Genomic DNA, 25,787 nt, shown 5'->3' on the forward strand with positions numbered 1-25,787 from the left:
TGATAGGAAATCCTCAACAGATATTATTTAATCAGTCATTTATTTCTGAATGATAAATGATCACAGTTGCTTCTCACATTTGTTCTACCAGATATTAATAAGACCTATATGAAAAAGGGGCTTAGTAATCATACATGTTTACAAACAAGGATTAAAATCAAATAGGTAAATTTTTTGTAGATGTAAATGTATTGCTGATGTATCTCATAAACCTTTAATAGTGGTATGCCATGTGTCTCAAAGTTATTTGATGACATAATATTTTACTCTCATGTAGCATCTTCAGGGGCTAGTATTTTGCAGAACATATGTTGGAAATCCTGGATTATACTGATTTAGGAAAAAATAATTTATTTTTCCCTTATCAAATATAAATATATAAGGCATGAGAGATGTCTAATTTAAAAAGAAGTCTTTTTGGGGCATCTGGGTGGCTCAGTCAGTTGAGCATCCGACTTTGGTTCAGGTCATGATCTCATAGTCGGTGAGTTCGAGCCCCGTGTTGGGCTCTGTGCTGACAGCTCAGAGCCTGAAGCCTTCTTCAGATTCTGTGTCTCATTCTCTCTCTGCCCCTCCCTCACTCATGCTCTGTGTGTCTCTCTTTCTCTTAAGGTATTTGGAACTCAAACTGTCTTTTTCCTATAGAAAAATTACCATTAATTATGGCTGGGTACTTGGGACAGTTCCAAAATGATTTGTGCCTGTCTCTCCACCCCTTTTCTAGTTTCCATGTTCCATGGTTTTTAGGTATAATTAAATATATTCAATAAAAAATAGGAAGTAATATATCAGCAATTCTAGGAGTTAAGCAAAATTGAATAGGAAAATTAACTTGACTGTAAGTATTTGAGGAAAAATAGGTTAATTAAAGGAGAATAAGGAAGTAGACAAAAACCTCTATAAATTTTCTGAAGGTGCATGTTTTACATATGATGTAATTTAAAAATCTGTATCCTCCATTTCCTTGGGAGGGGCATTTTATAAGTACCAATCTTCTGCCAACCAATCATAATTATGGATTTTTTTGAGGAAGAAAGAAAGAAAGAAAAAGAAAGAGAAAGAAAGATAGATCAGAGATAACTGGTTAAAAACAAAAGGAACAAAGACATTAAAGAGGATGTGCATGAGACAAAGGAACAGCCTGAGATAAAACTCACTTGAGCTACAAGACAGTAGGCTACTACTGTGAGGTCTTACCATAAGGAACCCAAGTATCGAGGGAACAGGCTGGGTCAGGCTGGTCTGCATGGCAGCCGTTGGGAGGCAACAGAAGAGGACTTGGAAGATGATTGGAAAGCAAGGACCAATTGGCATATACCTAGGCCCATGAAGTCCCTGTATTCAGCATTTTAATAACCTTTGATACTTAGAAATACCTTGTTTCGGGGTGTTTGGGTGGCTCAGTTGGTTGAGCATCTGACTCTTGATTTCAGCTCAGGTCATGATCTCATAGTCGTGAGATCAAGCCCCACATTGGGCTCTGTGCTGAGTGTGGAGCCTGCTTGGGATTCTCTCCCTCTCTCTCTCTCTCTGCCCCTCCGCTGATGCAAGCATGCATGTGTGTGTGTGTGTGTGTGTGTCTGTGCGCACGCGTGCGTGCACATGCACACGCTCTTGCTCTCTCTCAAATAAAGTTAAAAAAAAAAAGAAATACTTTATTTCAGATTTATTCCAGGCTGAATTCTCCTAAAGAAGCTCGTAAGACTAAGAAAATTTACATGGGTCTCCTATGTTTATGAGAAGTCAGTAGTAAACTGAGATAAGAGTGCATTTAAATATTTTTTAAATTCATTCGATAAACTAGGTGCTATTCCAGGTGTAAGGAAGCAACAGAGGACAAAGCAGTTAGCTCTCCTGGAGCTTACCTTCTAACATGGTGAGACAAATAAACATGTCAGATGATGCTAAGTGCAATGAAGAAGAAGAAGAAAGCAGAGGAAAGGAGACAGAGAAGGATGTCGAGTATGTGTTCAGGTGCTATTTTATATAGTGTGTTCAGGGAAGCCTCTCTGAGGAGGTGCCATTTAAACCCTGAGGAAGGGCTAGGCTGAGTCCTAAAGATATCTGGGGGTGGGGTGGGGGATGGGGTGGTAGAGCAACCCCCTAGGGAATAGCATATGTATAGACCCTGAGGCAGGAACCTGCTTAGTTCATTCCCCAGACACCAAGGAGCCCTGAATGGCTGCGGCAGAGTCTAAGTAATGGATGAGATTGTAAAAGAGGAGTTAGGAGAGGGAAGATACCATGTTAGAATCTCAAGCGCAATAAGAGATTTTGAATTTTTACTCTGTGTGAAATGGGAAGCCAGTAGAGGATTCTGAGTAGAAGCATGGCATGTCTGACGGTGACTACTACGTGGTGAAATGACTCAAGGTGGTATGAGCAGGAGGTAGGTAGGCATCGGGAAGCTACTGTAGGAGTCCAGGAAAGAGAGAATGGCAAATTATTTCCAATCTATTAGTAGTAGTATAATATACCTTTGTAAACTGGTGAAGAATAAAAGCAATATCAAATATCCACCGTATTTAATAAATACATATTTATTTACTTTTCTGTGCCTCAGGAAACTGGGTATTCACTTCTCATATATTAATGATTTCCTCAAAAGCACTTTAGTTTAAACTGCATTTCCAAAAGCTCTTTGATCTTTGCTTAAAACTATTGTTTGTAATTTTTTTTCTTCTAGAAAATCTGTCGTTCTAATTACATTTTAGTAAGTTTCATCTTTCTTGGTAGCGTAAGAAAGATTAAAAGTAACTGCAGGATTCTTAATAAAGTGCCTTAAAATTAAAATAATAAATAAATGGGGAAAAATGCAGACCTGGATATATATATAATGGTCTCCTGAAGAGAGATAAGATTATATTTCTTTTTTTTTTCAAGTTTATTTATTTATTTTGAGAGAGAGAGAGAGAGCACGCACACTTGAATGTAGGAGGGGCATAGAGAGGAGGAGAGAGAGAATCCCAAGCAGGCTCTGCACTGAGCATGGAGCTGGATGAGGGGCTCGATCCCATGACCATGAGATTATGACCTGAGCGGAAATCAAGAGTTGGATGTTTAACCAACTGAGCCACCCAGGCGCCCCAATATATTTCTTCCTGACCATATGAGTAGATAAAGTTTTAGACTGGTATGGCAATGATGCCAACCGTGTACATTTTTGAGGGCATACCTAAGAATAAAAAATACTAATGATGATAATGTCTAACATTTGATTGTTTACAGTGTTCCAGTCATTGTTCTAAGCTATGCATTACCCACTATTATTTACATTTTATTGATAAGAAAACTGTAGACCACAGATGTTAAGTGACTTGCCCCAGGCCAACACTGAAGGAGGGATTTGAATTTAGGCAGTCTGACTCCAGTATCTCTGGATTCTTCAGGACTACAACACAAGTCTTACTTTACTGTAGTTATTCAACTTTGCAATATTTTTTAGGTAAAAAAAAAAAAAGTCTGTGTAGAATGCTTCTCCCAACCCTCCATTAAGATCTTGTAACAAGGACGGGTTTGCAGTTTGAATCCTTAGCAATTAAGTATTCTTTCAAACACAACCGCATTTTTATATAATTATATTTTCACAATCCAAAAAACATGGATTTATCTTTCATATGAGAGGAAGGCAGGTGTTTTACAAAAAAGATCAACTTTTAAAAGAAAAAAATTCACATGAAAATAAGTTTAAAGTTAAAACAATTTTAATTTACTTTCATTTCTAACTGAGCCAAAAGATGTTGGTACTAGGTTATTAGAGAAGAAAAAATATTGGGGGAGTAATATTTAAAGAATAATCTCTGAAATGGTATCAAGTTTAATAGTATAAAGACTTCTTGTTCATAAAAATGGCACTTTTCTGCCAGTATTAGAAAATGATAATGTGAGAGTACACCACAAAGCACCTACTAAGATAAACACACTAAGAATACCCACTTTATCATAAAATATCATTTTATAGAAAAGAAAAAAACCTTTTAAAGTAACTTTTATGTTTTTCCAAGTTTTAATTTAAATTCCAGCTAGTTAACATAGAGTGCAATATTAGTTTCAGGTGTCATTAAATACCTTTTAAAAACTATTTGTATATTCAGACTTTTTAATAAAAGCATTGTAGCCTATTAAATTTGAACAGCCTCTTCATAGTAAGGTAGGTTTATTAAAACAGGAAACCCAGCTGGTTTTTCCTATTCAATATCCTATTTGAGGTTTTTTGAATCACCAACTTTTATATGATATTTATGAGATCCAATAGACTGGAAGGGAAGAGGATGTCTGGCTTGAGGCTTTGATCTAAAAATTTAATCCCATACTCTGTGTGTAATTTAGATTCATGAAAGATAATACAGCTATGGTTAAGCTAATAAAGTGAGGGCTTTTCGAATTCTAAGAATAGATTGTCTTGTATCTATTGTAAACTCCTAATTGGTTAGCAGAATCACAAAATAAGAAGTGACTTGTAGATATGTTATTCCAATTTGTATATATTATTTATTAAGCAGAGGTGAAATAGAATTTACTGTCCCCACAAATCTAATTTTTAAGTTAATTCTCACTGAGGCAGCTTTAAACTCTTCTAGCCCTGACCAATTTCATTTTAATTTTTAAATTTTATTTTACTATTTTTTGATATTTATTTATTTTGGGAGAGAGAGCATCTACATGAGTGGAGGAGGGGCAGAGAGAGAGGGAGAGAGAGAATCCCAAGCAGGCTCTGTGCTGCCAGTGGAGCCCCCCATGGGGCTTGATCCTATGACTGTGAGATCATGATCTGAGCTGAAACCAAGAGTCGATTGATTAACCAAGTGAACCACCCAGGTGCTCCGATAAATCTTTGTATATAGTTATAGGTTACTTTCTAAAATTAGAATTTTTAGGTCAAAAAGTATGCACATCTCTGAGTAATTTGGAACATAATGCCACATTGCCTCCAGAAAATCTGTGCCAGTTTATACTCCCAAAAGCAGAACAAGAGAAGGCCTATTTCCAAAATAAGATTTTCTAATTCTTTTTAAACTTTGCAAACTCTATATGTGAAAGAAAATTGATATCTTTTCGTTTTAATATTTTTCTACCAAGTTTTAATCTTTAAAGTATCTTGGCCATTTGTGTATCTTCTATTGTGAGTTGTTTGTTTATATCTTTTGGTCAGTTTTTTAGTAGGGTATTTCTCTTTTTCCTATAGATTTGTAAGAGCTCTATAAATATTAACCTTTTATCATTTGTAAAAAGGTTAATCTTAGATAAATGCTAATGTTGCCATGTTGTTTCCTGGCTCCAACATAAGATTCTTCCTGTACATCTATGCATCATTCTCTTTCTACCTTATCTCTGGCTAACATCCAGTCCGTAGGATGTTTCAGTGTTTTATATAAAAAGACACATACACAGATATTCTCCTTCCTGTCTCAACCACATAAATGTAACTTTTCCCTTTTGATAATAAAAATATTTGTAATGACACATAAACTGTGCTAAGCCTTAAGATGTTAATTTCCACTTTAGAATTAGACACTGATTTTTGCCTTCACTTCCTTTACTCTAGTTGGGCAGGTCTAATCAACACATGATCTAAATGCTGTTAATAAAATATATTCTGTAGGGAAATGTGATTCAGAAGGAGTCTATCACGAAGAATCAGTAAAAGATAAAAATAAGTATAAATCTACACAGAACAGTAAGTTTTAAAAAACTATACTAACTGACAAATAGTAGGGAAAAGCTTGCAATCAGAGAGAACTTACATAATTTCTAGAAGAGTAGGGAAGGAATGAATGCAAGGAGTTTCTGGGAATGTTTGGTTTTGGAAATGCTTATTGTCATGCAATACAAAGTAGCCAGGGATAGGCAGGTGTTCCTCTAAGTGGGTAATAAATTCCCTCATTCTAACCAAATTTATTTAGTGTTTTCTTATATAATCTGTTAGGTAAATACATTGTGAAATCTTGCAGATGACTTTTAACTTCTATGATGCATGAAATGGCAGGTAGTAATAATGGTGTATCAAAATTATAAAGTAGAAAATTTGTGCTGTAGGCAAATGTAAAAGAATGTTTAAAGAAAATTGAATTAAGCAAAGCATATTAACCAACTAATATATTGGATGATAGAGTGACTAAGCATAGATTAAGACTCACTGCAGATAGTTTCCTATGCATAATGGTCTATTGAAATGCTAGAGTCCAAAAGACAAACAAAATGTCAAATATCACTATGAAACATATTGAGGGAACACTGATAACGAATCATCCCAACCTTTCATAATCATTTGGACTTTTGATCACTGTACTTCAGGAAAACAGAGAAGGCAAATTTGGAAGTGGGGTGGGGAGACCTCTGCAGGAGAGAAAACTAGAGGAGGAAACTATAAAGATGTCACCATCAAGAAGCACATATTCACAAAACTATAAAGATGATAAAAAGACAGACACAAATATACATAATCATACATACATTTCTTATCAAAACAGAAATGAGCAAGTAATAAGGGTTGCCTGAAAACTGATAGAGCAAGAAAGTGGCAGAGATATGACTAAGTGTGATAATTGCTTTGGGATAAAGGGGAGCCAGCAAATGACAACTAAGAAACTGAAGAGATTAAAAATATCACCAGACAAAAGGACAACAAAGAAGGGTGTTCAGATACAAGAAGTGATGTGAAATAAAAGAGAAAAGAAAACGATGAAAACAACTGTAAAGAAATTTAAGACCCTGGAGTGGTGTTTACTTAAATGAAGGGAAATACTCTGTACCAGAAGGAAGGAGAAAAAAAGAACTTTTCTTCTGTCTTTGCTTTTCAGATATATGTTTCTTTCACATTTTGATATATACATATTAAACATATGTTGTGTTATCTTTTTCTTTCACCAAAATCTATTTATAAATAGATGGTACTTTTTGCAATTGATGGTGCCTTAGAACAGAAGAATTTCAGTATTTTAATGTTATTTAATTTAAAGTACTCTGCTAAATTAGAAGAGACTAACAGTTCTATATAATTTCCTCTGAATTTGATGATGGTGTTGTTCTGTTATCTTCACAAAAACTGTTAACCACCTCTATTCAAATGTTGCTGTTCTTGACCTATCATTATGCTTATAGACATTAAGAAGCTAGTAAAGCACATAGCACAGAACAATCTAAAGATTCTGAGGAGAAATATGTGCATACATTAGAATTAAGAGACTTTTCTATAATACTGAACAAAATTAGTAGTTTCAAAGTGGATGGAATAATCCAGAAGGGAAATGCTTATACTTTTGAGAGGTAGTGGTAGAGAATCAAATGATACACAAATCATATCTATAAAGTTATGAACCTGAATATCTTTGGTGCCTACTGTATAGTCATGTCCTGATTGTGAATCTTTTGAAGGGAAAAATAACTGTAGAGTATGAAGGTTACAGGATCCTGAGGAGTATTATCCTCATTTTTCAGATGTGGATTTGACTCACTTAAAATTGCTCAAGGTTATGAACAAGTCAGCAAAGCCTGCATTTTTGCTTAATCATTTTCCAATATCATTACAAATAAATATTTACAGAATTGTGTTACTTACCAAGCATAGTAGGGTAAATATCCACAAGAGAAACCACATTTGATACTTGTAGGTTGGCCTTAATTCTTGGTCCCATTATCAACAGTGGAACATGAGCACTAGCTTCATACATACTCATTTTATAAAACTGACGATGTTCCATGGCCAGTTCTCCGTGGTCTGAGGTGTATATGACAATAGTTTTCTGAAGAAGGTCTAACTGGTGAAGAGCTAAAATAATTTCTCCTACAATACAAATCAAGTCTTAATTAGCTTTCAGTTTGTGTCTTATCACAATAAGTTTATAACAACCCTAACTTGCAGGAAGGAGTTTGTTAGGATAACTCTTAACATCTTAGTATCATCTAGTAAGTTATGCCAAGTTTCATGTTCCTGCTCCTCAGCTGACAGACTAGAGAGAGGAAGGAGAAAATATAGAACCAATAGAATAAGATTCTTTATCTGGAGATTATGCTGGCTTGCTTTCTATGTTTCTGTCAGAGATTGGGCAATTTTTTTCCCCCTTAGTGACTTGAATGAAAAAAGAGAAACAACTCTAGATGTCAGCACTGCACATGTCTCAGACAATGAAAGGACTGATATTACAGCCACTCCACAATTTCTGCCCAGTGGAAAATCAGAACTCCCTGCTACCCTTTCTCGAAATCCCCAATTTGCAGGTCAGACTTAGCATATTCTTGGATAGGGAATAACTGGACAGTAAAATTCCTGTGACTAGTCCCTGTCTATTAGTGTCCTCTTAATCATAGATCACTGTTTTTTTTGAGAGAGAGAGAGAGAGAGAGAGAGAGAGAGAGAGAGAGAGAGAGAGAATATCCCACAAGGGGCAGAGGAAGGGAGGGGGAGAAAGAGAAAAAGAGAAAGAGAGAAAGAGAAAGAGAGAGAAAGAAAGAGAAAGAGAAGCAGGGCTCAAGCTCACCGGATGTGGGACTCAAACTCAATGAACCATGAAATCATGACCTGAACCAAAGTCAGATGCTTAACCGACTGAGCCACCCAGGTGCCCCCTCTCCTCTTCATTGTAATTAAGAGAATCGCAGTAAGGCATAGTCCAGGGAGGAATCCTCCTTCTTTTGACAGTTCCTGAATCTGGCCTACAGAGGTCTGTATTATTAAAAACAAAATCCACAGGTGATTTTGAAGTCTAGTCAGAACTGAGACCCACTGCTCTATGGAGTTATTTACCGAATACAGACCATCAGGATCTTTCAACTGGACAACTGTAATGGCTTCCTAATTGGTCTCCTTTGCCCCCATCCCCCTGCCCCCCACCTTGTACCACTCTGGTGGCTATCTTTCTAAAATATCTGATCATGTCACACCTCACCTTAAAACTTTTTCAAAACTTTCCATTGTGTAATTCCCGAGCAAGCTCAGCACCTTCAGCTACCCCTAAGCCTTTACCTTTTATAGTCCTAAATTACTTAGAATTCCCTGAACTAATAATAATTAGTTAAGACTTTCTTGCACACACTCTGCCTTCATCTGTGTTGAATGCCTTTTCTCCTGCCAGCTACTTGGCAGATTCCTATTCTTCTTTTATGACCTAATTCAAGTATTATCTTCCTGGTGAAACATTCCCTGCTCCTCCAGGTAGACTGAATTGCTCTCCTCCAAGGCCCCAACAACTTGTATATAACTGTAGTTACAACAACAGGTTATAAATGATGTTTATCCTCATTCAGTAAATGTTTCCTGAGTTCTTACTATGTGCCAGGCATCATGGATACAAAGCTAGGCATGGATGTTGCAATTCTGAATAAGACTGAAGTCACGGCCCTCATGAGGCTCTCATTGTTCAAGGGAAGCAGATGTAAACAAGTAAATAAACTTAATAATTAAAGATTATATAAACAATCAGGATGCTAAGGTATAGAATAAGCAGGATGGTGGGGCTGGTATACTAACATATGGTGGTGGGGAAGACATCCCTGAGGAGGTGATACTTGAACTGAGAACTTAAGACTGAGAATAGCCAGCCATGTAAAAAACAAATGGAGGGGCACCTGGGTGGCTCAGTCGGTTAAGCGTCCAACTTCGGTTTAGGTCATGATCTTGAGGTTTGTGAATTTGAGCCCCACATTGGGCTCTGTGCTGACAGCTCAGCACCTGGAGCCTGCTTTGGATTCTGTGTCTCCTCTCTCTCTGCCCCCTCCCCTGCTCATGTTCTGTCTCTCTGTCTCAAAAATAAATAAACATTAAAAAAAATTTTTTTTTTAAACAAATGGAAAAGTATTCCAGGCAGAAGTGAAAAGCAAATATAAAGGCCCTGAGGTGGAAAAAGAGCTTAGTGTTTTTTGTTTTAAGTTTATTTATTTATTTTGAGAGAGAAAGCATGAGCACATGTGGGGGGGGGGCAGAGAGAGAGGAAGAGAGAGAATCTCAAGTAGGCTCCGAGCTGTCAGGGCAGGGCCTGACACAGGGCTGGAACTCACAAACTGTGAGATAATGACCTGAACCGAAATCAGGAGTCGGTGGCTTAACTGACTGAGCCACCCAGGTGTCCCAAGAGCTTAGTGTTTTTTGTGGATTTAACAAGATACACCATATTCCATAAACTTTGTAACTAGAAGTGAGCTGCTGCTGCATTTTTTTTTTCTCTGAAGAGACTTCAAGAGGTATTCCCACACTTCCTGCAGCAACATTATATATATAAAGTATTTCACCTTCGTAGATACAGATGAATGGATAGCTGCAACCTTTAAGAAGCAATTTCCAGGGTGCAAATGGGTCAATATTCACAAACATCAGAAAATGTGAGGATGAAAGAAATTTACTTAAAATCTCATTTACATTTAAGATTGAGTACTTGGAAGATCCTTAGGACTTTTAAATCATATTATACTCACTATATATAAATAATTTACCCATATCTTTTTTGCTTTCTGTTTTATACTTTTCTATTTTTGCCCAATGAATGCTTTTTAAGAAACAGCCACTCCTTCACTCTCAAAGTATACTTTGTACAGAAGAGGTGCTTCCCACATTTCACTAAAGCAATTCTGCTCCACTCCACAGTATAGCAAAATATGAAAAATAACTTGTTAGAAAAATAATTTTTTTTTTAAACCAAGGGTTCTCCAATCTAAATTAGAAATGGCCATCAAGTAACTCTACAAATGAGTAGACAAAACACTTTCTTGATAGGCATCTTATGGAACCAGGTAGGGTCTTGAGATGAGCTAGGGAAGGAAACTCCATATGATTCTGGACCAGAATACACTGATGGGAAACTGATGTCAGGTTTAGTTAAACCTTGCTCTAAAGGGCCTGGGAAGAATGGTTTTGTTTTGAAGTTATTACAGGCTTGGGAGAAGTCACAAGAATCTGTGACTAAACACTTAGGGCCACTTAGAACCTAAGCTGTCTTACAATTACCTGTCACGTGGGTCCCTCTGTTTGGTTAAACACTGATTCCTGTTTAAAGCAGGTAAAAAGTTTTGTTTCAAGCAGATACTAGCCTTGTATGCTCCTATCTTTATGAACAAATCTGAGCATTTCTTAATTTATGAATAATCAAGATAGAAAAGGCTTTTTATTCCACAATTAATAATGCACATTATCCAATTTTTATATGTGCCAAGATTTTTATAATTTTAAGTTTTTAGCATCTAAGCAACTGTTATAAAACACTGTCTAAGTTCATACAAGTCACCAACCAGCATGATCACAATTTATTGGAAAAATATTATACATTTTCTTCATTTAATTGCTTATTAAATATACCACCTACCAAGCATGGCATCTGTCTCGGCACACATAGCATAATAAAAGGCCCTAATATTCTTAATTTCTTTTTCTGTAAACTTTCCAGTGCAGTTTTTTGTATAAGAAGAGTAATAATCTACAGGGTGCATTTCAGACAGAGGCAACCATTTGGGGATTTTGATGGCATCATAAGATACCTAAAAAGGAGAGAAAAACAAGGTAGTAAATATTCTTCTCCTCCAACAAGTATGTATGGTGAACTAGACTGAGTTAATTACTTAGGATAGTAGAAGAGAATACTTATGAGTTATGTAAAAGTAAATCAAATACATAATTAGGAACAAATTGTTAATATTCATAGTAACAACAAAAAGTGTATACTAATACTTGCATATATAGTGAGACAGTTATAAAAATTATTTTATAATTATACATGACAATAATAAACATGAGCTATATTAGGCATTATTCTAGCCCAGAAAAAGTATTCAAGCTTTTTAACATAGTGTGTGATCAACTCAAAATTCCAGAATCAGCAACCTGAGAATCTAGATCATTTTCCCAGCAGTTCACTAGAAAAATGCAAATATCGAGTGAGACAGCCAAATGTTTGCTAAAAACAAATACAACTTTTTAATACATATAAATGCTTACAGTTTTGGTGAAAAGATAGACCTAAGTCATGCATTTCTTTTTTTAGTCATGTAACTAAAAAATCTCAAATTTCTACTTGCAATTTACTTAAAAGTTATTTGATTCAGTTCATTAGGCTAGTACTAATTCTAGACAAAATTTTCAAGATAGAGCTAGATACAAGTTTTTCAGAAGACATAAAGTATCTAAAAATTTTACATTGTTTCCTTTGAAACAGGGTTCACTAAACATTCCTTTTTTTTTTTTTTTTTTTTTTTTTAAAGATTTTAGTTTTAAGTAATCTCTACATCCAATGTGGGACTTGAACTTACAATACCAAGATCAAGAGTCACATGCTGTACTGACTGAGCCAGCCAGGTGCCCCTAGCATTTTTGATTAGAGATTTTGTTTTTGTTTTTTAATTTTAGAGAGTGAGAGCTAGGAGGGGCAGAGGGACAGACAGAATCTTAAGCAGGCTCCATGCTCAGTGCAAAGCCTGACATGAGGCTCGATCCTATGAGCCTGGGATCATGACCTACGCCAAAATCAAGAGTCGGACTCTTAACTGACTAAGCCACCCAGGTACCCCCTGATTAGGTACGAACTTAAATTTAACTTGACACGTTTCATAACACAGGTAGTCCTCATTTGCATGGTCCAGATGTGTATGGATTTCAGTTACCACAGTTTAAGGAACACCAGTCCCTCAACAACACAGTTTAAATTTTAGTTACCAAAGTACATTAACTGTAATTATACTGAATAAAGCACAAAATTTCACAAATACTGCTAGCTCTTCAGTCTACAAATCACTATGTAAATTACAGATGTGTATCAAGTCAGTGACTAATCAGGTCATTTTTAAAAGCGTCTGTCAGTGATTGATATGTCACTGCATATCTTTTCTTCAGTTATGTACCCTCAGCAAAGTGTATCCTTGTGCTGCCTCCTTGCCTCCCAGCGATAAATCCACGTGACGTTTTACAAAAATGGATAATCAAAAGAGGGGACTTACCAAAAAAGATAAATGTAGAGTAAAAAAAACAAAAATGAAAAAGTGGTAACACTAGACGTGAGATTTGAATCAAACATTAATTAGAGTTATAGAAAAAGTAGCCAATCTGAGAATGCTGACACTGCTGCCATTTGATACACTCTAGCTGTGCAGCCAGAGGAGCTTGGCCAAGACACACTCGTGGATATAAAGGAGGAAGGCCGTTGCAAAAAAGGATGAGCGTGTCCTAGGGAAAGTGACACTAGGAAAAATCTGTACCTTAAAGGAACTCTCAGAAATTTATCATGACACTGAAAGTGCAAAGGGTAAAATGTTGGAAGGTGATCCATGTTTAAAAAGGAATATGACAATCTGCCAAGACGTAGAGCTGCTTGCTCCATGTCTTCTTATACAATGAGCAGGCAAGCACTGTTCAAACCCTGATTTGTTTTTTTTTTACAAAGACACAAAATACTTTAATTCTCAGTTTCTAGTGTTTTTAGTTATTAAACATTAGTGCATTAAACATTAGTGTCACTGTTTGTTTGTTTTTTTTTTTTTCATTTCCCTATATATTTATAACCCAGAAGAAGAGAGGTTTAATGTTTTGACAAATGTATTTAGGAGTCCTAGAAAAATAGTCACTTTCTCAGTTGATTATTGAGATCTCTTTGTACAGTTTCAGCTTGCATGGTCACTTTTACCACCCTGACCGATGGCAGGTGAGGACTGCCTGCACTCTTAGGACAGTATCTTTTAGTTTCTCTCTCTCTCTCTTTTTAATGTTTATTTTTATTTTTGAGAGAGACAGAGACAGAGACAGAGCGTGAATGGGGGAAAGGCAGAGAGAAAGAGGGAGACACAGAATCTGAAGCAAGCTCCAGGCTCCCAGCTGTCAGCACAGGGCCTGACTGGGGCTCAAACTCATGCACTGCAAGATCGTGACCTGAGCGGAAGTCAGACGCTTAACCTACTGAGCCACCCAGATGCCCCTAGTTTCTCTTTTTATAGATAAATTATATGCAAATGTGATCAACTCATAAGTAGTTTCCTGAGTTTTAATACTTATTTATTTCTGTAAAATTGTCCCTTTGGTTTTTGTGAACCAATTATTGGTCAAGTTTGATTTACTAAGGTAAACAATTTTTAAATTTTTCTTTAAAAGTGATAATAAAAAAAACCCTGGGCAGGTACCAATAACACACAGCTTCTAATGTTAACTTGTACTTTTGAGCACACAATAGTGTACTTACCTTTTTAAGCCAGTAAAGAGATGTGTGAAATGTTGAAGATCCAAAATTTTCTCCTGACGATGGTGAAGGATATGGATGTGGTAAATTTAATCCCAAGTATAGAACAAATGGTTGAGTGTAATTACTTGCTTCCTTTCTTAACCAATTTACTGCTCTGTCTGTATTCTTCCAGTCTTCTTCCATTATTCTGACTTTAGTCTTTTTAGGGATAAGATTAACCATAGGCCTGCCTTCTTGTCTGAGTAAGAAAGCAACATCTCTTGTCCATGCTTCAACACGATTGCTGAAGAGGTCAAAAGACAGGTGTGTTAGAAGGTACTAAAAAAGATTTTAAAAAACTGACTAACCATAAATATAAGAAATCAATATGGAAAACAATTTTTAGACTCAGTCATGTAAAGAATCAGGCTCACTACACTAGATCTCATTAAGAGGGTTACTGAGGCTTGCAAATACAAAAACCAGGAAAAAAAATGACAAAACGCAAATATTCACCCGTGTGTTTTTTAAACTAAGATAGATTATTTAGAAGGGTTACTTTTTCTTTCTTTTTTTTTTTCATTTTAAGTGTACAATTGACTTTTAGTAGATTTGCAAAGTTATGCAACCATCACAACAATCCAAATTTTTTTTTTTTTTTTTTTTTTTTTTTTTTTTAGTGTTTATTTATTTTTGAGGCAGAGAGAGAGCATGAGTGGGGAATGGGCAGAGAGACAGAAAGAGACACAGAATGCAAAGCAGGCTCCAGTCTTTGAGCTGTCAGCACAGAGCCTGATGCCGGGCTTGAACTCACGAACCCATAATACCAAGACCTGAGCTGAAGTTGATGCTTAACCGACTGAGCCACCCAGGTGCCCCACAACAATCCAATTTTTTAAAGTAATTTCTATGCCAAATGTGGGGCTTGAATTCACAACCCTAGATCAAGAGTCACATGCTGTACTGACCTAGCCAGCCAGGCACGCAAACAATAATTTTAGAACATTTCCATCAGCTCCCAAGCAATTTTTGCTTTACTTGAAGTAGCTCCTCATTTTCAACCCCAGCCCCAAAGTCTCCAAAGCCCATCGTCAGCCCAGTTGTTTCACCTCTGACCTTAACCAGGATAACCTTATTGCACAGCTCCAGGGGACAACATTCACTTGTAGAAGGGTTACTTTTTCATGTAAGATATTTAGTAAAATAAAAAATGTTTCAAGTTCCTAATATCTCTCCTAAATTTTCTAGCATTTTGTATTTTTTTCTGTCAGAAGAAGAGAGGATTTTATTTTTATTTTTGTTCCAGTGTAGTTAACATACAGTTTTGTTTCAGGTGTATAATATAGTGATTCAACATTTCCATATATAACTCAGTGCTCATCAAGATCAGTGTACTCTTTAATCCCCTTCACCCATTTCACCCATCTCCCTACCCACCTCCCCTCTGGTAACTGTGTGCTTGTTCTCTATAGTTAACAGTCTGCTTTTTTGTTTCTTTCTCTCTCTCTTTTTTTCCCTTTGTTGATTTGTTTTTTAAATTCCACATATGGGTGAAATCATAGGCTATTTGTCTTTTTCTGATGGGCTTATCTTGCTTAGCATTATACTCTCTAGCTCCATCCATGTTGTTGCAAATGGCAAGATTTCATTCCTTTCTGTGGCTGAATAATATTCCATTGTGTGTGTGTGTGTGTGTATATATATATATATATATATATATATATATATATATATATATATATATATATACCACTTCCTTTTTATCCATTCATCTATCAATGGACACTTAGGTTGTTTCCATAATTTCACTATTGTAAAGCTTCAATAAACATAGGAGTACATGTTTCCCTTTGAATTAGCTTTTTGGTTTTTGGGTAAATACTCAGTAGTGTGATTACTAAATCATATGGTGGTTCCATTTTTAACTTTTTGAACCTCTACACTGCCTTCCACGGAGGCTACACCAGTTTGCATTCCTATCAACAGTGCACCAGGTTTCCTATTTCTCCACATCCTCACCAACACTTGTTTCTTGTGTTTTGTTTTAGCCATTCTGACAGGTGTAAGGTGATATCTCATTATGGTTTTGATTTGCGTTTCCCTGATGATGAGTGATGATGAGCATCTTTTCATGCGTCTGTTTGGCCATCTGGATGTCTTCTTTGGAGAAATGGATACTAGAAATGGATACTAACCCACAGATTTTGGATATGTCATTTGCAAATATCTTCTCCCATTGAGTAGGTTGTTTTTGTTGGTTGTTCTTTTGCTGTGAGAAGCTGTTTATTTTGATGCAGTACCAATAGTTTATTTTTGCTTTTGTTTCTCTTGTCTCAGGAGACATATCTAGATAGATGTTCTTATAGCAATGTCAGAGATATTATTGCCTGTGCGGTCTTCTAGGATTTTTATGGTTTCAGGTCTCACATTTAGATCTTTGATCCATTTTGGGTTTATTTTTGTGTATGATGTAACAAATTGGTCCAGTATTATTCTTGTGCATGTAGCTGTCCATTTTTCCCAGCACCATTTGTCAAAAAGACTGCCTTTTTCTTATTGCATATTCTTGCATCCTTTATCAAAGATTGTGGGTCTATTTCTGGGCTTTCTATTCTGTTGATCTATGTGTCTATTTTTGTGCCAGTACCATATTATTTTGATTACTACAGCTTTGTAATGTAACGTAAGTCTGCAATTATGATACCTCCAGTTTTGTTTTTTTTTCCAAGATTGCTTTGGCTATTCAGGGTCTTTTGTGGTTCCATACAAATTTTTTGATAGTTCTAGCTCTGTGAAAAATGCTGTTGGTATTTTGATAGGGATTGTATTAAATCTGTATACTGCTTTGGGTAGTACAGATATTTTAATAATATCTGTGGTTTCAATCCATGAGCATGGAATGTCATCCCATTTCTTTCACCATTGTCACCTTCAGTTTCTTTCATCAGTGTTTTATAGTTTTTGGAATATAGGTCTTTCACCTCTTCAGTTACATTTATTCCTAGGAATTTTATTATTTTTGGTGCAACTGTAAATGGGATTGTTTTCTTAATTTCTCTTTTTCCTGCTTTATTATTAGTGTATAGAAATACAATGGATTTCTGTACAGTGATTTTGTACCCTGCAATCTTACTGAATTCATTTATCAGTTCTAGTAGTTTTTTGGTGGAGTCTTTGGAGTTTTCTATATATAGTATCATGTCATCTGCAAATAGTGAAAATTTTTCTTCTTCTTTACCAATTTGGATGCCTTTTATTCCTTTCTTTTTTTTCTGGCTGCTGGGGCTAGAACTTCCAGTACTAAGTTAAGTAACAATGGTGAGAGTGGATATCCCTGTCTTGTTCCCGACCATAAAGGAAAAACTCTTAGTTTTTCACCATTAAGTATGATGTTTGCTGTGGGTTTTTCACATAAGGCATTTATTATGTTGAAGTGTGTTCCCTTTAAATCTACTTTGTTGAAGGTTTTTAAAATAATGAATGGATGCCATACTTTGTTATGTGCTTTTTCTGCATCTACTAAAAATGATCACGTGGCTTTTGTCCTTTCTCCTATTGGTGTGATGTATCATGTTGACTGATTTGCAAATATTGAACCATCCTTGCATTCCATGAATAAATCTCAGTTGATTGTGGTGAATTATTTTTTAAAATGTATTGTTGGATTCGGTTTGCTAATTTTTTTGTTGAGGATTTTTGCATCTATATTAATCAGAGATATTGGCCTGTAGTATGTTGTTGTTGTTGTTGTGCCTTTATATGGTTTTGGTTATCAGGGTAATGCTGGCCTCATAGAATTAATTTGGAAATTTTACTTCCACTTCTATTTGTTGGAAAAAGTTTGAGAATCGTTATTAACTCTTTAAATGTTCAGTAGAATTCACCTATGAAGATGTCTGGTCCTAGACTTTTGTTCGTTGGGAGGTTTTTTGTTTGTTTGTTTGTTTGTTTGATTCAATTTCATTGCTGGTAATTGGTTTGTTCAAATTTTCTATTTCCTCTGGTTTCAGTTTTAATGTGTGTTTCTAGAAATTTATCCATTTCTTCTAGGTTGCCCAGTTTTTTGGCATGTAATTTTTCAAAATATTCTGATAGTCCTTTGTATTTGTGTGATGTTGGTTGTTAATTCTCATCTTTTGTTTCTGATTTTGTTTATTTGAGTCCTCTCCCTCTCTCTCTCTTTTCTTTTTTGATGAGTGTGGCTAGAGGTTTATCAATTTTGTTGATGTTATCAAAGGGCCAGCTCCTGGTTTCATTGATCTATTCTATCGTTTTTTTAGTTTCTATATCATTTATTTCTGTTCTAATCTTTATTAGTTCCTTCCTTCTGCTGCTTTTGGGTTTTGTTTCTTTTTCTTTTACTAGCTCCTTTAAGTGTAAGGTCAAGTTGTTTATTTGAAATTTTTCTTGCTTCTTTTTGTGGGCCTGTAGTGCTATAAAATTCTCTCAGAATCATTTTTTCCGCATCACAAAAATTTTGGACTCTTGTGTTTTCATTTTCATTTGTCTCCATGTATTTTTATTTCCCCTTTGATTTCTTAGTTGACCCATTCATTGTTTAGTAGCATGTTATTTAACCTCCATGTATTTGTGTTCTTTACGGATTTTTTTCTCATGTTTTTAAAAAATTATTTTTAATGTTTATTTATTTTTGAGAGAGAGTGAGCAGGGGAGGGGAAGAGAGACAGGGAGATACAGAATCCGAAGCAGGCTCCAGGCTATCAAAACAGAGCCCAATCAGGGCTTGAACCCACAAACTGCAGGAAGGAAAAAATCTGCTGACCTGAATCTTGTGACCTGAACCAAAGTCAGATGCTTAACCGACTAAGCCACCCAGGCAACCCTCTTATAGTTGATTTCTAATTTCATTGTGTTGTGATAAGAAAAGATACGTGGTATGACTTCAGTCTTTTTGAAATTGTCAAGACTTATTTTGTGACCTAATATGTGATCTATTCTGGAGAATGTTCCATGTACACTTGAAAAGAATGTGTATTCTGCTCTTTTAGGATGGAATGTTCTGAATATATCCATATCTATATCTATTAATATATCTATTAAATCCATCTGGTTTGTCATTCAAAGCCACTGTTTCCTTTTTGATTATCTGTTTAGATGATGTGTCCATTGATATAAGTGGAGTGTTAAAGTCCCCTACTATTATTGTATTATTGATTAGTTCATTTGTACTTATTAACTGTTTTATGTATTTGGGTGCTCTCATGTTGGGTGCATAAATATTTACAATTATTATATCTTCTTTTCGGATTGTCTCTGTGATGATTATATAGTGTCCTTTGTCTCTTGTTACATTCTTGGTTTTAAGTCAATTTTGTCTAAGTATTGAAACCCTGGTTTTCTTTTGACACCTGTTTGCATGATAAATGTTTTTGCATCTCCTCACTTTCAGGCTGCAAGTGTCTTTAGGTATGAAGTGTGTCTCTTGTAAGCAGCATTTAGATGGTCCATCACCCTGTGTCTTTTGATTGGAGCATTTAGTCCATTTACATTCAAAGTAATTATTGTTAGATATGTATATATTTATTTTGTATTTATTATATTTATTGCCATTTTGTTATTTGTGTTGTGTTTGTGGATCTTCTCTGTTCTTTTCTTCCTTGCTTTATTTTGTCACCATAAGTTGGCTTTTCTTTAGTGATATATTTGGATTCCTTTCTCCTTATTTTTTACATTTCTATTACATTTTGTTGGTGGTTTCTATTAGGTCTGTATGTAACATCTTCTGCATAGAGCAGTCTATCTTAAGTTGATGGTTGCTCAAGTTTGAACCCATTCTTTACTCCTCTCCTTCCCACATTTTAGGTATACAATGTCATACTTTATTTCCTTTTGTGAGTCCCTTGGCTGACTTTTTCATATAAACTTATTTTTACTACCTTTGTGTTTCTCACTTTTCATATTCCTATTCATGGTCTCTCCACTCAGAGTCCTCTTTAATATTTCTTGTAGGGCTAGGTTAGTCATGAACTCCTTTAATTTTTTAATTTGAGAGAAGAAAGAGAGAGAGGGAAGAGATAGAGAGAGAAAGAATCTTAAGCAGGCTTCATGCTCAGTGAGGATCCCAATGTGGGGCTCCATCCCATGGCCCTGAGATCATGACCTGAATCAAAATCAAGAGTCGGCACTTAACTGACGGTGTCAGCCAGGTGCCCTAATGAACTCCTTTAATTTTTGTCTGGGAAACTCTTTATGTCTTCATCTATTCTGAATGATAGCCTTGCTGAATAGAGGATTCTTGGCTGCAGATTTTTTCCTTTCAGCACTTTAAATGTATCATGCTACTCCCTTCTGCAAAGTTTCTGTGGAAAAATCCACTAAGAGCCTTATGGGTTTTCCCTTGGATGTAACTGTTTTCTTTTGCTACTTTTAAAATTACTTCTTTATCACTGCTTTTTGCCATTTTAATTAGTGTATGTCTTGGTGTTGATTTTTGGGGGGGAATGTCTGGGCCTCCTGGATCTGAATTTACTTCCTGGGAAGTTTCAGCTATTATTTCTTCAAATAAATTTTCTTCCCCCTTTCCTCTCTTCTTTTCTGGGTCCCTATAATGCAAATATTATTATGCTTGAGTGAACCACTGAGTTCCCGAAGTCTATTCTAATTTTGCATAAGTTTTTTTTCCGTCATCTGCTCAGCTTGATTACTTTCCGTTACTCTGTCCTCCAGGTTGCTGACTTGTTCTTCTGCTTCTTCTAGCCTGCTATTTATTCCATATAGTGTATTAAAATTTTTTTAAGTTAACTTATTTATTTTGAAAGAGTGTGTGTGCAAAAGAAGGGGAGAGAGAGAGAGAGGGAGAGAGAGAGAGAGAGAGAGAGAGAGAGAGAGAGAGAGAGAGAGAATCCCAAGCAGGCTCTGTGCTGTCAGTGCAGAGCCTGGCATGGGGCTTGATCTCACAAACCATGAGATCATGACTTGAGCCAAAGTCAGACACTTAACCGACTGAGCCACCCAGGTGTCCCCTCTAGTGTATTTTAATTTTTTTTTTAATTTTTATTTATTTTTGAGAGAGAGAGAGCATGAGCAGGGAGGTGCAGAGAGAGAGAGAGAGAGAGAGAGAGAGAGAGAATCTGAAGCAGACTCCAGGCTCTGAGCTGTCAGCACAGAGCCCAACATGGGGCTCAAACCGCTAGATCATGACCTGAGCCAAAGTGGGACACCCAACCGACACCCACCCAGGAGTCCCTCATCTAGTGTATTTTTAATTGGAATTATTTTGTTCTTTATTTCTGATTCTTTTTTTTTTTTTATGTTTATTTTTGAGATAGAGAGCATGTAAGTGCACATGTGCACATGAGTCAGGGAGGGGCAGAGAGGGAGACAGAAGATCCAAAGTGGCTCTGCATTGACAGCAGCAAACCTGATACAGGGCTTGAACTCATAAACCGTGAGATGATAACATAAGCCGAAGTTGGATGCTCAAGTGACTGAGCCACCCAGGTGCCCCATGATTTTTTTTTTTTTTTATCATTTTGAATTTTTTAATGGTCTCACTGATGTCCTCTACTCTTTTCTCAAGTCCAGTGAGTATCTTTAGGATCATTACCTTAAATTCTCCATCAGGTGTAATACTTGGCTCTGTTTCACTTAGGTTTCTTGTTTCTCTTGCTGTGATTTTTGTCCTTTTCTTTCATTTGGTACATATTCCTCTGTCTCCTCATTTTGCCTAACTCTCTGTCTGTTTCTCTTTGTTAGGAAAGTCAGCTATGTCTCTTGCTCTTAAAAGTAGTGGTTGGGATGTGCACTTTTAACAAGATGGTTCTGGATCTCTTCCACAGGGTATTACGGCTGATCCCAGAGACCCTGAAGGGCTGTCGGGGGGGTCCACGAGGTCAAAACTACTGCCATAACAGTAAGATGTTATTTGCTTTTTTCACATTCAATCTCACATGAGTGGACAAAGGGACACAAAATTATCATGTTTCTGATAAAGGCATTCACAATATGTTATAACTTGTCCATCCTCTACCTGAGGTCTAGTTCTTTATATCCTCACTACTCCAAAGTGGTCTATGGACCAACAGCATCAGCATCACCTGGGAGCTTGATACAGATGCAGAATTTCACGTCCCTCCCAGACTCAATGAATCAAAAAGGATATTTAACATAATGCCCAGGTGATTTGTATGCATATTAAAGTTTGAGATGTGTTGTTCTACATACCAGTCTAAGAATTCTTTTATGCAAAAACTTCTCAGTTTTTAGACAGGATAATCAAAATAGTATCTTCAGTAGCCCATCAATGGACTACCTTGGTTCAGTTCCAGAAACAAGGTGACGGCTAAATGCACTATCCAATTAGCAGTTTGGTTAATTCTTTTTAACAATAAAATATCCTCCAGTATGCATGGAAAAAGAAAACCCTAACACAATACCAACAAATTTTTGCAGAAATGTACATGTGTGCCATTGCTGTGCAGGTTTTCTGTGCCAATATGCCAAATTATGCTGCAGCACTGGATACAGTCCGTCTGCAGGTAGCACAGGATTAATTAACATAGCAATCACATGTGAAAAAATATGACACACTACAATTGATTACATGACTGTTTTCCTTCAAGATGAATTTGGAGAGGTTAGACTAACCTGCAGCTACCTAAGATAATTAACTCTCAGACTTCAAGAGTTCTATGGAGATCTCTTTTTCTCTCTCTCTCACACACACATACAATTATTGTTTCTGATGGGATTTAAACAGCTAGATGTATCTCAGATAAGTCTCCTGAACGAAAACATTACAATTGTGAATAATCCCCTTGCAAATTTTGGTATCAGCCTAACATATTCTGTAAAAGAAAAAGAAATCCATATTCCTTTCCATTAAATGTTCTTCTCTCAAACTTGTAAGAAATACACATGCCATCTCTTAAAGGACTATTATAAGGCTGTCATATATCTTCCTCACATATACAAACGCTCAAAAAACAGTCTGTTTTAGTGTAATGAATAAACTCTGGCAAATTCAGGTTGGAACATTCCTTTCCAATATATGTTATTTAAATGCTGAATATATGCATGTTTTCTCATTGATTACTTTTATTAATTCCAACCATTTTACTTTTTTGGTGAAATCAAAGTATCTAGTGCTCCTTAATCTTTTATTCATAGAGCTATTTGTAAATAAGATGAAAATTATAGATTTTTTTTTGCCACTAAATAATATTATTTTTATTAGTATTTATTATATGTAACATGAAATACTGATTTAATAATGTTAACATAATACTGTACTTTATATTCTAAATAATTTCATAATTACAGTTTTTATTATAAACACATCTTATACTAATAATACTAAATAGTTAATAAATTCTCTATTTTTCATGGCTAACTGCAACAGAGTGTAGACAATATAAAAGACAACTGGAAGGATGGAAACACTTAAAGGAACACAAGGAAACTTGGAACAGATGACAAATTAGATCAATCAAGAAATTACATGAGGGGCACCTGGATGGTTCAATCAGTTGAGCATCTGACTTCGGTTCAGGTCATGACCTCATGGTTCATGAGTTCGAGCTCTGAATCGGGCTCTGTGCTGACAGCTCAGAGCCTGGAGCCTGCTTCGGATAGAGTGTCTCCCTCTCTTTCTGCCCCTCCCCTGTGTGTGCTCTGTCTCTCTCTCAAAAATAAATAAACATTAAAAAAAAATTAAAAAAAAAAGAAATTACATGAACTCCAAAAAAATTCATGTAAAATAATCATGGGACTTGATCAGCAAGCAAAAAATCTGTTCAAGAATGAAAAGAAAAAAAAAACAGAACCATTCCAAAATAGTTGTTTTTGTTGTTGTGTTGTTGTTGTTGTTATTTACAGAACCACACCTTTATGGAGATTCTCAAATTTAGCTTACCAGATGATGAAACATGCAGGCTATTTTCTGTCAGCTGCCTGAACCTGTTTCTGAAGCCTTTCTCATGTATGAAAGCTTTACCTTTCACTGCTTCCCTGCAAGAATTCTGGTTTATCCAAAGTTCTCCAAAAGGTTTGTACCTTCCTACTTGGATGGCTTTGTTCAGAAGTTTCTCCCTCCTGTCCATTTTAGTCTAGTAATGTTCTACTTCTATGAGTTTATTAAATTTAAAACGCTATTAAAACTATACTGTTTATGTGTGTATGTGTGTGTCTATATACACATATACACTATTAAAAGTATTGCCAATTAAACTAAACAGAATTTTGTAATCAATAGTAAGATAAATTGCAATTTCAGAGATAAATTAAATATAGTACTTTACAGCCTTTATTCCCATCCCCTGAAAAAACATTTGAATGTGATCACTTCCTCTTTTAAACAGAAGACAACATATTTTGCCTGTACTTTAGTTATCTAGGCTTTTTTTTTTTAACCTCCTTATTTTGAGTCTCTTCAGCTAGGTCATATCTGGCTAATGCTAATGTTAAATTGAAAAGTTAAATCTCCACATTATTAGAGAGCTTTAGGCTCTTCTCAAATAGATTGAGATAAATTTCCACAAATGGCTAACGCTGGCCAAAGTAGGAGACATAAACTTCATTACAGGCAGCTAAATACATAGTGCATTAAAATTTAGTAATTAAATAGGAAAAAATCCAAGAACAGTAATGAAGTTGTAGGCTCAGAGGTATCACTAGTGTTTCAAGAAACTGATCTAGGAGTCATGGTAGATAGCATTCTGAAGATAGCTCTAGGGGCTGCCTCAGCCCAGTTAGTCATCAGAAGACTCTTCCATTATCATAAATTAATCTGGGAATGCATCCAGAATAATGCAAAGTGTTCTAGATAGTAAATTTCATTAAAGATAATAAGATGGTGGTAGTGGTAGTGTGGGTTCTACAAAGGCTTCTAAGATGACCAAAGGAATAGATGCCTTTCTCCGTTATAAGAATAAAACACTTCTTTGATATGGAGAAAACCAATGTAAAGATATACGTGATCTTAGGTTATAAAATAATAGTGGATATGAATGAGATATACACATGCTTACCACTAGGCTACAGAATTGAAAGGGGCTGAGAGAGGGCTCTACAGTTGCTATTCTGAGTTCTATCTCTTCCTTCTTAGTCGCTCTGATTCTGTTGAGAAAGTCTGTGCTTCTGATCTGAAAGCCTAACTGGGGACAGGAAGGGTGATTTCACCAGCTCATGATTTGCTTCACTTTGCTGTTTGCCAAGAGGTTCAAGCTTAAGAATTTTTCAAAGCGAGTCTCTCATTTTGGAAGTAGGACTTTATTTTTCATTTGTTTCAGAGGAATGAAAATTGCCTATTCTGACTTGGCTTCCGAAAAACATGAAGTTACATGAATTGAGAATGTAGATAAATTCTAGTAGTAGTAAGATAATAGAGGCTTTGATTTTAGGTTTTAAACTTTTAAACTTTTAGCTAGGAAAGAGAAGACAGCAGCTTGTTTAAATTGGCTTGTGATGCCTTTAGAATGTAAGTTCCACGAGTTTAGAGATTTTTGTGTTTTGATCACTACTCTACTCCCATTATTTAAAAATAGAGTCTGGCGTTCCTGGGTGGCTCAGTTAGTTAAGCATCTGTTTCTCGGTTTCACTCACATCATGATCTCATGGTTTGTGGGATCGAGCCCCATGCTGGGCTCTGCACTGACAGGGCATGGGATTCTCTCTCTCTGCCCCTACCCTGATTTCTGTTTG

At 35.9% G+C, this 25,787-nt stretch overlaps 2 protein-coding genes across 3 annotated transcripts in view; one reads left to right on the top strand and one right to left on the bottom strand.

Annotated features, from left to right (window-relative positions):
• Nucleotides 1-25,787, top strand: part of SKIC3 (SKI3 subunit of superkiller complex) — a 166,333-nt gene that overhangs the window by 35,827 nt on the left and 104,719 nt on the right. The gene's annotated exons all lie outside the window — the stretch shown is intronic.
• The window catches only part of ARSK (arylsulfatase family member K), a 45,191-nt gene that overhangs the window by 3,160 nt on the left and 16,244 nt on the right, over nt 1-25,787 (bottom strand). For both annotated transcript variants that reach the window (XM_058726827.1, XM_058726837.1), the window contains exons 4-6: nt 14,148-14,430; nt 11,292-11,463; nt 7,559-7,783 (exon numbers count right to left, since the gene is read on the bottom strand). In XM_058726827.1, coding sequence (XP_058582810.1) covers nt 7,559-7,783; nt 11,292-11,463; nt 14,148-14,430 — 680 coding nt within the window. The remainder of the gene's footprint in view (nt 1-7,558; nt 7,784-11,291; nt 11,464-14,147; nt 14,431-25,787) is intronic.

The sequence above is a fragment of the Neofelis nebulosa genome, chromosome 1 (genome assembly GCF_028018385.1).
Source record: "Neofelis nebulosa isolate mNeoNeb1 chromosome 1, mNeoNeb1.pri, whole genome shotgun sequence".
Taxonomy (NCBI): Eukaryota; Metazoa; Chordata; class Mammalia; order Carnivora; family Felidae; genus Neofelis; species Neofelis nebulosa.